This window comes from Trifolium pratense, linkage group LG5 (genome assembly GCF_020283565.1).
Source record: "Trifolium pratense cultivar HEN17-A07 linkage group LG5, ARS_RC_1.1, whole genome shotgun sequence".
NCBI classification, from domain to species: domain Eukaryota; kingdom Viridiplantae; phylum Streptophyta; class Magnoliopsida; order Fabales; family Fabaceae; genus Trifolium; species Trifolium pratense.
Window position 1 is genome coordinate 13,554,293 of NC_060063.1, and position 16,100 is coordinate 13,570,392.

Sequence of the window (16,100 nt, forward strand, 5' to 3'; positions counted from 1 at the left end):
CGTTTATTTAGAATTTAGTTAATCCTTGTCTATTTTGTTGGGAATTAATGGTTTAGATGTGTTTGCCCGATTATCTAATTATTTTAGCATGTTAAATAATTAGTTGACGGAAATTTGAAGTACATAAGATGAAGTAGGAAAATAAATGATTGAGAAGTAGTTAGAGAAATTGGGCCTTGTAGCATGAATTGGGAGGTAATAAAATAATAAATATTAAATAATAAAACAAAATTCTCATAACTTGGAGACATAAAATAACCTAGTTTTTTTTTATAAATAGGCTAAAGTAGTGACAAATTAGGATTGCCCACTATTTTACCGAAAAAGAAAAATAAAATAGAGAAGAAGAAAAGAGAGGATTCACGAGAGAAAGAAAGAGGAGAAAAACCACGGAGATCACTACTAGACAGGTAAGGGGTTTGTTCGACTCACTTAGGAAATCCTGAAATTATAGTTTTATGAGTGCAGCCGTTCCTTTTCTTTCTAGGAGTATCAATTGCTTGTGTTGTGGTTTATGTTGTTCTTCTTTTAAATTTAAAACTCTACCTTCTGTTTTAATGTGAGTGCATGTGATATGTGTTACATTTAAAAATCGTGTCCTATATTCCTATGTGCTATTGAGTTGCTGAGTTCTTGGGTGGTGATATTATTGAGTTAAAAAAAAGGGAATTATAGTGCTTATGGTGCTTTAGGGGTCTTAATCGGTTTAACAATGTCCCTGTAGTTTTTCTGGGTCCAAGACTATAAAAATAAGAGTTTTTGAGAAGTGTTAATGGTGTTGTGGTTTAATTTTAAAGAGAACTCTAACCTCCTTTTACGTGCGATTCGATTGCCGAATTTTAAAACTAATTACGGGTATCTCTTTAAAATCGAACGACGATCAAAACGATATATAGAACGTTGAATATCGTTGAGAAACGAGAGAGGAATAACCGGGTCGGATTCCGGGTCGCACGACCCGTTTTACAGCAAACCGGGTGAAGAAGGAGGTGAACAGTGTCACTTCCCTTCGCCCAGTCGCATCCCCGGAGAGTGGCGGCGCGTGAGACCTCCAGGAGACTCCAATTGTTTTATTTCTTTTTACAGTAAAATAGTAAATAATATTACGAGAATTTTGGTACCACTTTGATAATTTTTGGACACTCGTAGCTATTTTTAATTAATTATTTAGAGTAAATATGTGATTAAAAATATTATAATTTCGTGAAAATTTCCCAAAAAAATTATGTACAGTATTTTGAATATTTAGAACCCTTTGGTGTGATTCACTCTCTCTGGTTCCTAGATTTGAAATTATTTCATAATTGTTGTCTATTAAATTGAGTTAATTTTCTAACTAAAATTGCAAATCAGTTTTTAATTAAATTACTTGAGTCGGGGCTGTTTCGGGTATTGGTCGGTCGCTGTTAAAAAGAGTAAACTAATTAGTTTGACTAAGATTGGACTATCGTTGGTGTTGTCTTAAATCGTGGTTCGTTATTAGTAGTAGTGTCATTTTAGTCATGTTGTTGTAGTTGGTTATTAATAAGTGTTGAGCTATATTATTAATAACGATGTTGAATTATAATATTATAATGATTATAATGTTGTTGAAGTATCATTATTATTATTATCATTATTATTACTATTATTATTATGAGGTAGTCATGAGGTAGTAAAGATGTCGTAATGATGTCGTATATATTATTATTATTATGAGGTAGCCATGAGGTAGTAAAGATATTAAAATGATGACGTATATATTATTATTATTATTATTATTATTATGAGATAGTCATGAGGTAGCAAAGATGTCATAATGATATCGAATTATATATTTATAATGGTGTAGTAATGATGTAGCAATGAAGTTGATGAATCGTTGGTAGCGCGTGTGTATTAGCTTGTTGAGCTGTGGTATCTAAGAGTTGTGTTGTGTGAGTATTCAGTCGTCCAAAAGGATAATATGTTGCTTGTTGTTACCATGTGTTTGGCTACGTCTTATATTACTATAGAATTCAGTTAATTGTGTGACGTTGTTACTCACCCCTTTTTTGGTTCGCCCCTACGATGTGCAATCGTAGGTTTTCAGGTAAACAATGATGCTTAGCTGAGAGTCCGGAGATGGCATTAGGAGCTGTCTTCCTTTTGCGTTTTCAATAATTGAGTCGCTCTGCTAGGAAGTCCTATGGGGGAACTCTAAATTTTATTTTAGTTGATTTATTGCTTTACGAATTTTTAAATTGAACCGTGGTGTTTACCTTAGTAATTTGAATCCTTCGGACAAATTAGTTTTGTTTATGAGTTTGTTTCCGCTGCATTTTTATTAAAGAGACATTTTACAAATAAAATTAAAGGGTAAAAATTAAGGGTGTTACAGTCACCACATTGTATTCAACATTATATGAACAACACAGGTTGTGTTGGTTATGTGGAAGTGAGATGGGATCTCATGTCTAGGAGTTCCTAGGCAGAAGTTGCATGAGTAATGTCGAGGTCATAAGACGTAAACCTAGGGTTTGCTGGAGGTCTTAGTGTAAGACGTAAACCGAGGGTTTGCTGGAGGTCTTAGTGTAAGACGTAAATTCAAAGGGTTTGCTAGGGGTCTTAGTGACTAGAGCTATTAGTGGATTTCCTTCCTGAATTGGTATCCCCCAGAGTAGGCAGGTTGGCTGAACTGGGTTAACAATTTCTTGTGCAGTTTATTTACTTGTTGATTTTATTATGTTTCGTAAGATGTTCCAACATTAAGTATGACATTCTCTTTAAATTGAATGTTGGAACATCTGATAAAACATTATTTCTCAGTATCCGTTTTAATGTTATATGCCTTGCCGTGTTATTCATGTCAGACCAGATGTCTCGACATTCTATACAATATCTGGTTCTCCTATACCAGAATTTCAAGCATGAAAGTTGAAGAGCTACAAGGATCTTTAGAAGCACATGAACAGAGGATGAATCAGAGAAACTCTGATAAATCCAAGGTGAAATTACTCTGCAAGCTCATTATTTTAATGTGATGTTTAAAAGTTATATTTTTAATTTTTGTTAACAAAATTATTAGATCGTGTAAAAAGAAAAATAGTTATTAATATTTAACTTAACCACATGCATGTAAAATGATAAGTATGTTTTAATTTTTATTTAAAAAAAAGTGTTAAATATTTTTAAAAATAATAAATAATAATGTTTCATTAATTAATAAATAAAATACGAAAAAACAATATAATTTTCAATTAAATAAAAAAAATGTAATTTAAAATAAATAATTATTGTTTTATATATTAATGAAATAAATACATGTCATATAGTTAATCTACTTTTTAATTGAATTATTTTAAAGTCAAATAATAATTCTGTTTTAATTTTTGTTTAAGTGGAAAATATTACATTTTTTATAAAAAAACAACAATTATGTTTTATATATTAATAAACGAAATACTAACAATTTAATTTTTTATTTAAATAAAAAACGTTTTTAAAATAAATAAATAATTCTGTTTTATATATTAACGAAATAAATACATGTCATATAGTTAATGTACTTTTTAATTGATAATTAAACAAAATACTTAAAACAATTAAATTTTTCATTTAAATAAAAAAATAATTATGTTTTATATATAAATAAATGCATGTCATATAGTTAATGTATTTTTTAATTGATAATTAAACAAAATACTTAAAACAAAATAATTAATTAAAAACGTTTTTTTAAAAAAAATTCGAAAAGGCTGTAGTGGCGGTCCAAACCGTCGCTAAATGGTCAAAATCTGGGCAAAATTAGTGGCGGTCCTGGCCGCCAGTAGCTCTGTCGCAACCTGCAAAAGGAACTGTCCTTTCTGACACTAAATTTTGCGGCGGTCAAGGCCGCCACTAACGTCTTTGGTCTTTGAATTGACTGTTGTTACTTTGTGGCGGTCTGGGCCGCCAGTAAGTCTCGTCATGGAAGTTTTCGACGGCTTAGGCCGCCAGTAGCGTTATCGTCGCCTTATTTACTGGCGTATCGTGGCCGCCAGTAGGCCGCCACTAATTTCACTGTTTCTGGCGATTTTTGGCTGTTTCTGGCGGTTTTTGGCCGCCAATAATTGGCGTTTTTCTTGTAGTGAAAGTAATAAAGATAAGAAGGGAAAGGGTAAATGGAATGGAAATAAAGGGAGAGGAGGGCACAACAATAATGGTAACAAAGATAAACCAGAAACTAAGTAATACAAGTCAAAAGAATGAAAATCACATAGGTGGTTATAATGAAAGATGATGAGTCTTCATCAGTCGCTATTTTTAGAGTCTTTTTAATTAAGTTTTTAATATCATTTTATTAGTTTAATGTTTAATTTAGAGTCATTTTAAATAAATTGCAATTTTTAATTTATTGAATCAATTAAGTGTTTTTCTCTATAAAAATAATATTTTGGGTAGCTTTTATTTTCTTGGTTCAACTTATCATGTTTATGTTTGAGTGCAAAAATTATTATTATAAGTGTTCCAGTGTATGGGCTGGTGTGAATAGAAAAGAAGATCAAACTTTGACCAAGCTTGACCAAATCAAAAAGCAAAGTGGGTTTTATGAAGAAGAAGAAGAAGAAGCACATCACGTACAAAAAGGGGAATTACGCATCGATGGAGGAGCTGCACGAGAGGGAGGAAAATAACAAGGCTGCATATCAATGAAATAAGGGGAATGAAATAAAGGAACGGATCAAAGCTAAATAAGTGGACGCTGACACTATTCTTTGGTTGTAGTTTCTTCTTCTTTTATTATGTTTATTTCTTTGAATATTATGTGTAGCTAAACTCATAGATTGGTCCTTAGGTGATTCTAATTTCAATTTATCTTAAACCATGTGATTCTCATTTGATATGTTAATAAATTACGAAGTTAGTTTCTTCAATTATTCCTTGTGCTAATGCTTTGTATGATTTGGCCAATTATATGATGATTTCAATTATTTGTTTTACTATGAGGATATAAATGAATGATAGATCTAGGAATGATTGATCAATTGACTTTCACTTCAAACATTTTGGATTGTTAATTGAGATTTCAAGGATTAAAGTTTATATTCCTAACTTGATCATCAATCATCCTAAGACATTAGAGATTAATGATCAAGAGAGAGGATTATGTTACCAAGACATTGGGCATAATCAATTGTGTTTTAATCTAATCATGAAACTAAATTGAGTTATTCGTTAACATACATGAAATTACCGAGATAAGTTGTTATTAGATGAACCAAAAAGGATCAATCGTTTTTCTTCTATTTAATTTGAATCCCATTTTATTTCCAAAGTTTATGATCAAACAACAAACCAAGAAAAACTCCCCTTTGCATTTTAATTATTAATCCTAAATTAATTTAATTGTTTTGCCGAGATTGAAACAATCCTTGTGGATACGAACTTTGATTTTATTACTTGACGACAATTTAGTACACTTGCTAAATTTCTATCAGAAGAGGTGGAAGAGGTGGCAAGAAAAGATTTGATAAAAGCAATGTTCAATGCTACAATTGCCAGAAATATGGTCACTTTGCTGATGAATGTTGGTCCAAGAAAAAGTCACAAGATGATGAGGCAAAGATAGCTAAGCAAGATGATAGTGATGAACCTGTCATGTTCATGGTGACAACTAAAGAAGATATGAGCTACGTAGCCCAATTGGTAGTGAGAATGGATTGAACACGTACTTGAACCCCAGGGTACGTGGTTCGATTCCCACGGAAGGCAAAAACTCCACTAGAGAGGGGGGTAGAGAAGATCGTGAGGTGGCAGTGCCGGGACCACCTAAGTTGGTGGGGCCACAAGCTGTTACCCAATTGGTAGTGTGAATGGATTGAACACGTACTTGAACCCCATGGTACGTGGTTCGATTCCCACAGAAGGCAAAAACTCCACTAGAGAGGGGGGTGGAGAAGATCGTGAGGTGGCAGTGCCGGGACCACCTAAGTTGGTGGGGCCACGGGCTGTTACAGAAAGCTACAATGTCAAAAAATAGGACTTTCAAAATTGAACTCAATGTATTGGATCATAAGTGTCTGTCTACTGCTGTGGAGAAAGATGATTGGACTTGGCATTATAGATTTGGACACTTGAATTTTAGAGATTTGAACATGATGCATAGTAAGCACATGGTATCTGGCTTGCCTAAAATTCAAACTCCAAATGAAATATGTGAAGATTGTGTGCAGTCCAAGCAACACAGAGACAGCTTCAATAAGAATGTGATGAGTAGAACCAAGTGTGTATTGGAAGTAATCTATTATGATGTATGTGGACCAATGCAAGTTGATTCAACAGGTGGAAATAGATACTTTGTATCATTTGTTGATGATTATAGCAGAAAATTATGGACTTATCTGATCAATAAGAAAAGTGAAGTGTTCAATGTCTTCAAGAGATTTAAGTCTATGGTTGAAAAGAAAAGTGGCCATGAGCTGAAAGTGTTGAAGACTGATGGGGGAGGTGAATATGTGTCAAGTGAATTCACTGAATTTTGTGAAGTAGAAGGCATTATTCATGAAGTAATACCACCCTATACACCTCAACAGAATGGAAGTGCTGAGAGAAGGAATAGAACCATAATGAATATGGTAAGATGCATGCTTAAAGGTAAGCATTTACCAAAGGAACTGTGGGGTGAAGTAGTGAACACTGCCTGCTATGTGCTCAATAGATGCCCTACCAAAAGGTTATACAATGTAACTCCTGAAGAATGTTGGTCATGGAACAAACCTAATGTGAGTCATTTGAAGGTGTTTGGTTCTATAACATATAGACACATTCCTGATCAGACAAGAACGAAGCTAGATGACAAGAGTGAAATGATGATATTGGTTGGATATCATTCTACTGGTGGATACAGACTCTACAATCCTATAAGCAAGTCTATAGTCATTAGTAGAGATGTAATCATAGATGAATTGAAAGAATGGGACTGGTCAAATAATAAGAAGAAAGATTCAGTAAGCATTGTATTTGATAATGAACAAGCAGTGACAGAAGAAGCTGCTAGTGACAATGAATTGAGAAGATCAACAATGGCCAGAGTACCATTAGTGAGACTCAATGACTGCATCATTAAAAGAGATAATGAGATCACTACTGAAGGTGATTTAGTTCACTTGGCATTCAATGCAGAAACTAAACCAATGAACTTTGAAGATGCAGTGAAAGATGAGAAATGGTTAGCTGCCATGAATGAAGAAATTGAGTCAATAGAAAGAAACAACACCTAGAAGTTAGTTAACCTTCCAAATGATAAGAAAGCAATTGGTGTGAAGTGGGTTTACAACGTGAAAGTGAACCCTAAAGGTGAAATTACGAGGCATAAGGCAAGGCTGGTAGTGAAAGGCTTCTTGCAGAAAGAAGGAATTGACTTAAATGAAGTGTTTGCTCCAGTTGCTAGAATGGAGACAATAAGGTTAGTAACTGCATTAGCACATTACAATAAATGGTCAACGCATCAAATGGATGTAAAGTGTGCATTTCTGAATGGTCCACTTGAAGAGGAAGTGTATGTGGTTCAACCACCAGGGTTCATAGACAAAGAGAATGAATCAAAGGTATATAAGTTGAACAAAGCATTGTATGGACTCAAACAAGCTCCAAGGGCTTGGAACAAAAGAATAGATAGATTCTTAAGTGACACTAGAAGCAATGTGTAACTAAGCATGGAGTATATGTGATGAAATCTACAACTAGTGATACAATACTGTGCTTATATGTTGATGATCTGTTGATTACTGGAAGCAATGAGGCTCAAATCAGCAAATTCAAACTGGACATGATGAGGGAATTTGAAATGACTGACTTAGGTCACATTTCTATTTCTTAGGGATTGAATTTCAGAAAACAAATGAAGGCCTAATACTTCATCAGAGAAAATATGCAAATGAGATTTTGAAGAGGTTTAAAATGGATAAATGCAATCCAGCACTCACTCCATCAGAACCTAGACTTCAGTTGACTAAAGAGACAGATGAAAGGGATGTGGATGCAATTGAGTATAGAAGACTCATTGGATCTTTGAGGTACTTGTGCAACACTAGGCCTGACATACCCTACAATGTTGGCATAGTCAGTAGATACATGGAAAGGCCTAAGATTTCTCATTTGTCTGCAACAAAGAGAATCTTAAGGTACATTAAAGGGACATTAGACAGTGGAATTGTTTTTCAAACATCAGATGGAAGTAACTTTGATTTAGTTGGATACACTGATTCAGATTGGTGTGGAGACAAGGATGATAGAAAGTCTACTGCTGGCTACATCTTTCTGTATGGTGGTGCACCAATCTCATTGTGCTCAAGGAAGGAACCTGTTGTAGCTCTATCCACTTGTGAAGCTGAATACATTGTTGCTTCCTTAAGTGCTTGTCAAAGTGTTTGGTTAAGCAATTTGATCACAGAGATAAGTCCTTATAGGTCCGGATAAAGTATAAGCTATAATAAAAAAAACTAGTCATCAAGGACCTCTCATTTTTATCAAACAAACTTATAAGTCAGTCCAATAATTAATTATAAGCTAGTAATTTATTGTACTTACCAAATAGACATTTAAACTTTTTTAACCCACACTTCTCATCTCATTTTTTTTATCCGTTAATCATTTAAAATGATTACTATTGACATTGTGTTACATTTATTTCTATTTCCGTCAATAATTCAACTTAGAAAAATTTCCATTGAGATATTAAATATCATTTATATTAGTCTTAATTACTGATTTGGTCATTCTATTGAATACTTTGTCTAAAATATGGTTATATAAAATGGACCGAATTACTTTTGTTCCTTATCTTTATTTTAGTCTTTAAGTTGATTTCTTATCTTTTCTGCATGTTACAAGTTGGTTCCTCACGTCAAATTTTTTACTATTACCGTTAAATTTGGACAGTGTTATCTTTTCAAGTATGATTTTCGTTTGCCACGTGTCCAAATTTAACAATAATAGTGAAAAATTTGACGGGAGGGACCAACATGAAACCTACAAAAAAGATAAGGGACCAACATGAAACTTTTAAAAGATATAAGACCAACTTGAAACCTAAACTAAAAATAAGGGACCAAAAGTGCAATTAAGTTTATAAAATGTTTTAAATTAAGTTTATATAGGAAATTTCTTACAATTTTATTGATGTTAGTATTTTTGTCATCATCATATCATATACCACGTGGTTTAAAATATACCATATCATCAATCCATAGTTTAAAAAATATGACGGAAGAACCAAAAATATCGAATTTTAAAATAGAGGAACTAATTCTATAAAATAGTGAAAATATGAGATCAAAAATGCAATTAAACTTGATTAATTTTAAAAAGAATATTATGTTAGTACAGGGGGCACCACTCCACCTGTCTCTTACAAGTTACAACGACTCGTTTGTGATAAGGGTAGCTTCAGAGAAACGTTACCCAATAAGAGCCCTCCACGTGGAATATGTCATCGCAAACCATATATCCTCTGGAAAAAACTCAAACCAAAACGGAAAACAGAAACAAAGCTCGTATTGGCAACGACGACGTTGTTTTAACAACACTCATCTTCTTCAGAAGCAGTTACTTAAAACGACATGGTAATCAAGAGCACATAAACACAAAACGACGACGAAAATCACAACAACAACAACAATGGAGTGCGTTGGAGCTAGAAACTTAGCAGCAATGGCGTTTTGCTTAAGTCCTTCTTCAAGATTACGGTTAAGGAGGAAGAAGCTTTGGATAAGAAGAGGAGTTTCGAGTAACGCGATTCGGTTGCGTTCGCATTCGCTGAAATTGGAAGCAAAAGCAGGTACGGGAAGCGAGAGTTGCGTTGTTGATAGAGAGGATTTTGCTGATGAGGAAGATTTTGTTAAAGCTGGTGGCTCTGAACTTGTTTTCGTTCAAATGCAGCAGAAGAAATCAATGGAAATGCAGTCGAAGCTTGCTGATAAGGTTTTTGGTTCGCAACTTTGTTTATTTTATTCTGATTGTGATTCTTGTTGTAGTTGTTGATGATGATGATGATGATGATGATGTGTGTTGAAAGAATTGGATAGAGTTTTTTGTGGCTTTTTTTAGTTAGTAGTGTAAAATAGCTAAAAGTGGATAAGGATAAGCTAATTTGAAAATAGGAGTATAAAAATGACTAAAAGATATAATTAAGTAAAAAATAGGAGTATAAAAATGACATAAAGATATACTAGTAATTAAGTAAAAAAATAGGAATATAAAAATGACAGAGATGTATTTTGAATTAATATTTGGACTCTATTTGGGCGGTGCCATATTTTGATAGCTTATAAGCTCACATGATAAAAAAAGATTGAGGCCTGTTTGGATGAACTTATTTGAGGTTATCAGTTGACATAAGTTTTGTGAGATGGTTTGGCAAAACTTGTAAAAACATCTTAGGACATTTTTTATAAGATTTTTTCAGCTTATTTATATAATTTTCCAAGATAGCTTATGAAAACATCATATAACATATGCACAAACAAAATTTATTTTATTTTATTGGATGCTATAAAAATAGCTTATGTAAGCTTATACGTAAGTGATAATCATGACAAGTTTTTATGCTATAAGTTGCAAATAAGCTGTTTATCCAAACAATGCTATGTTTTTGTAACTTTTTTTCTCACTAGCTTATTGCTTATTTTTACTAGCTTATAACACATCATTTTTCTCTCTCAATTTTACCCTGTCATCTTACTTTGAAAAAAAAAATATTAATTAAACTTAAACATATCTGTTTTATGTCATTTTGAAGTTATAAGATAGTTCAGCTGCTAAAGAAAACAGTACAGATTCAATTAGTTAGCTTAACTGTTAAGATCCACTATTTTTTGTTCTAATAGAGCCTTATTTTTTCCAATTAAGATCATGACAGTAAAATGTGATAGAAAAATGGTATACTATAAGCTTAAATACTATTGAAGTAACATATGAGAAAATGCAATAAGCTACAGGGATGAATCCAGGAATTTATGAAATGGGGGGCCGAAAAATGCAATACTCCCTCTGTCTTTAATATTTGGCCTTTTTAGTAAGTTTAAACCTTTTTACCGGTAATTCATTGAGTAAAAGTAAAATTTATTTAATGCATGCTTTTGATTTTTGTAAGAATACAAAGTGAAAAACCTGTATCTTGGTTTCCTATAAGAACCAATACAAAAATAAAAAAGCTTAAAGAATCAAAAGATTAGAGACGAAGGGAATAATAAATAATGAATGAAAAAAGTTTATAATAGTTAAATACATTCAGAAAACTTTGTTTTACTCATACAGTCAATAAACTAGGAACTGGAAAATCAATTTTTAGAGGCTGTAACATTGTATATAATACAATATATATATATATATATATATATATATATATATATATATATATATATATATATATATATATATATATATATATAATGCTTCAAAAAATGCTATAAACTCGTGAGAGAGAGAGAGAGAATAAAAGTTATCAAACGGTTCTACTTTTTGTATATGTGTGTATTTTTATTTTATTTTATTTTTATGTTGAAAATTAAAACGATAAAGTTATGGACTTACTTTGGTTTTTTTTCTTTCGTGTTACTTAGCTGTTGTTTGTTGAACTTTCTTCTTTAGAAGTTACAGATTTAGAGTGTTTGAAAAAAGTTTGAGCTAAGGGTTAAAGGAGTAAAGGGACCAGGGTTCAAGTTATGGTGAAAGAGAAAAAAGTAACATTAACATCTAATTACTAACTTTGGCCATTTAAAAAAAAAAGTGTTTGAAATTTCTATTTCTGTGTTATTACATTCTGTTCTGTCAATTTTAAATAGTATTTCATTTCTTTAAGCCATGTAGATATTTTAATTTTTATGGATAAAGTGTAAGCTCCTTGTATGAATGAAAACGATGTGATGATGTGCAGCATATTATGGCATACTTACATGTCTTTTTTCTCAAGCATGACTTTTTGTTTCGGAAAATGTTGCTTGTAGTTTTGAATGCATTGTTAGCTTTCATGCATAGATGCACCATTTTTGAGGGGTTGGAGATAATATAATTGATCACTAGACTTGTCTATGTTGTGTGTGTCTGTGTTTATTCTCTTGAAAATTTATGGCTAATCAAATCACTCTTGCAGTTGCCACCTATCTCTATTGGAGATGTACTGGATCTAGTTGTGATTGGTTGTGGTCCTGCTGGTCTTGCCCTAGCTGCTGAATCTGGCAAGTTAGGCTTAAAAGTTGGGCTTATAGGTCCGGATCTCCCGTTTACAAACAATTATGGTGTGTGGGAGGACGAATTTAAAGGTATCATTCTTGCTGCATCATTCTGATTACATTAACTTTATATATCGGTATGCTATTCGTTTAGATCTTATCTTGGATAAAATGTTTGCATGCTTGTTTGTGAACTAACTCATGCTTAAAATTTTCTCACTTTCACTAAACTTGTCTACTTGATCATCAATGAATTTTTTGATATTTTGATAGATTTCACTCTCTCCGGTTTGGATTTTTATGTCCTAAAAAACAATATATATTCTTCGCTTCCTTTAGTTGATATTAGGCATTACCAACTGCACACCATTATGATTTCAGGTCTTGGACTTGAAGGTTGTATTGAGAATGTTTGGAAGGATACCGTTGTATATATTGATAATAAAGAACCCATTTTAGTTGGACGTTCTTATGGCCGAGTCAGTCGACATTTGCTTCACGAGGAATTGTTAAGAAGGTAAAACTGTTGGTGATATTTTTAGTATGATATTATTTCTTATTTAACTTCCTGGCTGGAAATACTTTATTTACTTTTGTAGATTTGTGATTCATATTAGTTTTCCTTAGGTGTGTCGAGTCAGGTGTCTCATACCTTGGCTCAAGAGTAGAAAGGATTGTTGAGGCTAGCAATGGTCATAATCATGTCGTCTGTGAATATGATACAGTAGTTCCCTGCAGGTACGATTTGCATGCTTTTATAATATTTTTCCACTTATCTATGATATATTGAAACTTCCACAAACCTTGATATGGCAGTAGTTTTATAGGACCAGGTCGCCATTATTATATATATTGAAACTTCTGACCTATTATTATAGGCTTGCTACTGTTGCATCAGGAGCAGCTTCAGGGAAACTATTGCAGTATGAGGTTGGGGGTCCGAAGGTGTGTGTACAAACAGCTTATGGTGTGGAAGTTGAGGTAGGATACCGTTGTATATATTTCACTATAAATATGTTACCTTTCAAAATTTTAATGTTGAGTGTCCTTTCTCTTATTACCTAAACCTCCAGATTACTTCTGTCCTGCATAATCTGATTGAATTACTGTACCGTATAGTGGAAGCATTCTGGTGACTCTTTAGTTTCAATACAGTTTTGCTAATAATTCAATCTCTATGTCTGTTTAAATCAGACCAATATTTACAATTCGTTTTGTTGTAAGTTTTTATAACAATAATGCTTTAATTCAAGCCTGTTTAAAGCAAATTAGTAATTGGTGCTTATATGCAAAGTTCAGAATGGCAATATTAGGAAACATTTTTTATGAACAATTCAGATAAATTATACCAAGTTCAAGAAGTCTTTAAATACCAGTCTACCTTCTTTTCTTGTCTTTGACAATGTAACATGTATGCTATTTTTTTTAACAAGCATGTATGCTATTTTTAATTGAAAATATTAATTAATGTGTAAAATGTGATGGTTGGTAATAATGACTTTTCTTTTTGTTATAATTTTAGGTGGAAAACAATCCTTATGATCCAAATGTGATGGTTTTCATGGATTACAGAGACTATATGAAGAAAAATGTTCAAAGTCTAGAAGATAAATATCCAACATTTCTTTATGTGATGCCCATGTCTCCTACGAAAGTGTTCTTCGAGGTTTGCTCAATGTTTTCTCAGTGTAGTGTGTTTTCCATTAAGTATTACAGTTCTGTTTGCATTTATGTAAAAATTCCAATTGCAGGAAACATGTTTGGCATCAAAAGATGCCATGCCTTTTGATTTATTAAAGCAAAAGCTCTTTTCAAGATTAAATACGATGGGGATCAGAATTTCAAAAACTTATGAAGAGGTAAGGGCTTTGGCAATGCTGCTGGTTTGGACCATATGATTTCTTGAAATAGAAGATTCTGTTGAAAACAGTTTGTTGCTTCCATTTCTCTTATATTTTTAATTTTTTTTTTGGTCAAGTTTTTTAGTTTAAGATATAGTTGTTCAGGAAAATAAAAAAGGAATCATCCATTTTCCATATACGAAAATACTTAGTTGCTTATTAATTATTATATTGTTAAATGACCACTCTGTCCTATTATTACATATCTTACTCTGAAAACATACTTACTGGCATTTGCCTCATTCATTGGTCATCAATTTTATTTACTGATTCAGTTTTTGTTTTTTGTTTTTTGTTTTTTTTTTACACGGAAAGCCTGTATAACAATGTCTGAAGGGTTGAAAAACAGTGTTTGCCTTGATAACAATGTCTTTTACCCTCGATTTCCAACTGTCCTTTGAGCTGTTAGTCTGTTATATAATAGTTGTGAATTATAATAATATATACAAGTTCTTCTAGTGCATTTGAACATATTTTGCATCTGATGTGAATTTTGAGTGTTTTATTTACAAATTTGTGTAGGAATGGTCTTATATCCCAGTTGGTGGATCATTACCGAACACAGAGCAGAAGAACCTTGCATTTGGTGCAGCTGCCAGCATGGTGCATCCAGCCACAGGCATGACATGTCACATTTTCATAATATGCATATGCTTAATTTAACTTTTAGCTCTTTTAATATTGAATTCATCCAATAGGCTACTCTGTTGTGAGATCGTTGTCAGAAGCTCCGGAATATGCTAAAGTAATTGCTACTATTTTGAATGAGAGTAATACAGGGGACACTGTTACTCGTGAAAGAATTAAAGAGAATCCATCTATGCGAGGTAATCAAGTATACCCGTAACCTTAGACCTAACTGTTACCCAGTTTCTCAAAACATACGAAATCTACACTTTACTTTTATCTTTCTTCAAATAGTTCCACTATCTGGCCCAAAGTTGTGCACAATTTTTAGATGTGGATTTTGTGTTAATTCCAAATTTGAGAGCTGACTTTGTCAGATTTCTTGTTAACATTTTCGACTTGTATGTGCATTTAATTTTTTTTTTTTTCAGCTTGGAATACACTTTGGCCACAAGAAAGGAAACGGCAGAGGTCATTCTTTCTTTTTGGATTAGCACTAATTGTGCAGCTGGACATTGAGGGCACTAGAACATTTTTTCGTACTTTCTTCTGCTTACCTGAATGGTATGGTCTATTTTCTCTCATATACATGGTACATGTTTTGAAATTTTATGTAGCCAGTAGTATATAAAAATTGTGTTCAAGTCATCTACACTTTTGTCAAGTCCTATCTTCTATCTTGGCTTCAGTTGTTGAAACTTGAATGCGAAAGAAATGCCTCAAATCATAATACCGATAGTATGTTATTTGCAAAATGGCGCCTGCTTTATTTTCAATACTAAAATCCCCTTTGTAATGCATGCTACAACTCGGAACTGGATTTCCTGCAGTTACAGCAGGACGTTGTAACAAATCTTGGTCGTCCAATCTCAAATTGGCGGCTGAGATTAGATAATCCAGTTTGCTTTCTTGTGATATAATTCCGACTTCATCTTGTTGCTTAATTTTTTCCCACTTTGGTGATTGAAATTGTTCCAAAATGGAATGATGGTTTAATGATTTTTATCACAGGATGTGGCAAGGATTTCTTGGTTCTTCTCTATCCTCGAAAGATCTTCTATTATTTGCACTCTACATGTTCATAATAGCACCAAATGACTTAAGAATGTCTCTAGTCAGACATCTGCTTTCAGATCCTACAGGGAAGACTATGATAAAAACCTACTTGACGATATAGTACGTTTCTATAACTTTTCTCTTATTATTAGGTACCCTGTATTGGGACACAAGTTAGATTACATTAGGAGCCATAATAGAGTTTGTACATATGTTTATATTATTACTACTATTTTACTAAAAACAATATTGTTTATGATTTTGTATCCCTTCTGCTTGTGTATAATTCTTGCATTTCTTTTGGTGATAATCTACTGAAAGATTGAAAATATAATGCTTTATCAGT

General features: G+C 32.7%; 2 protein-coding genes across 2 annotated transcripts; both read left to right on the plus strand.

Moving 5' to 3' along the window:
• Nucleotides 1-7,391: 7,391 nt before the first annotated feature.
• LOC123886073 (secreted RxLR effector protein 161-like) lies at nt 7,392-8,418 on the plus strand. Its single transcript, XM_045935412.1, has 2 exons — nt 7,392-7,547; nt 7,834-8,418. The coding sequence occupies exons 1-2, from the start codon at nt 7,392-7,394 to the stop codon at nt 8,416-8,418; spliced, it is 741 nt and encodes a 246-aa protein (XP_045791368.1).
• A 994-nt stretch (nt 8,419-9,412) lies between these two features.
• LOC123882911 (lycopene epsilon cyclase, chloroplastic) lies at nt 9,413-16,023 on the plus strand. Its single transcript, XM_045931564.1, has 11 exons — nt 9,413-9,921; nt 12,092-12,260; nt 12,552-12,687; nt 12,798-12,908; nt 13,049-13,151; nt 13,693-13,836; nt 13,922-14,029; nt 14,594-14,690; nt 14,770-14,898; nt 15,130-15,262; nt 15,710-16,023. The coding sequence occupies exons 1-11, from the start codon at nt 9,619-9,621 to the stop codon at nt 15,873-15,875; spliced, it is 1,599 nt and encodes a 532-aa protein (XP_045787520.1). The 5' UTR covers nt 9,413-9,618; the 3' UTR covers nt 15,876-16,023.
• The last annotated feature ends 77 nt before the right edge of the window (nt 16,024-16,100 follow it).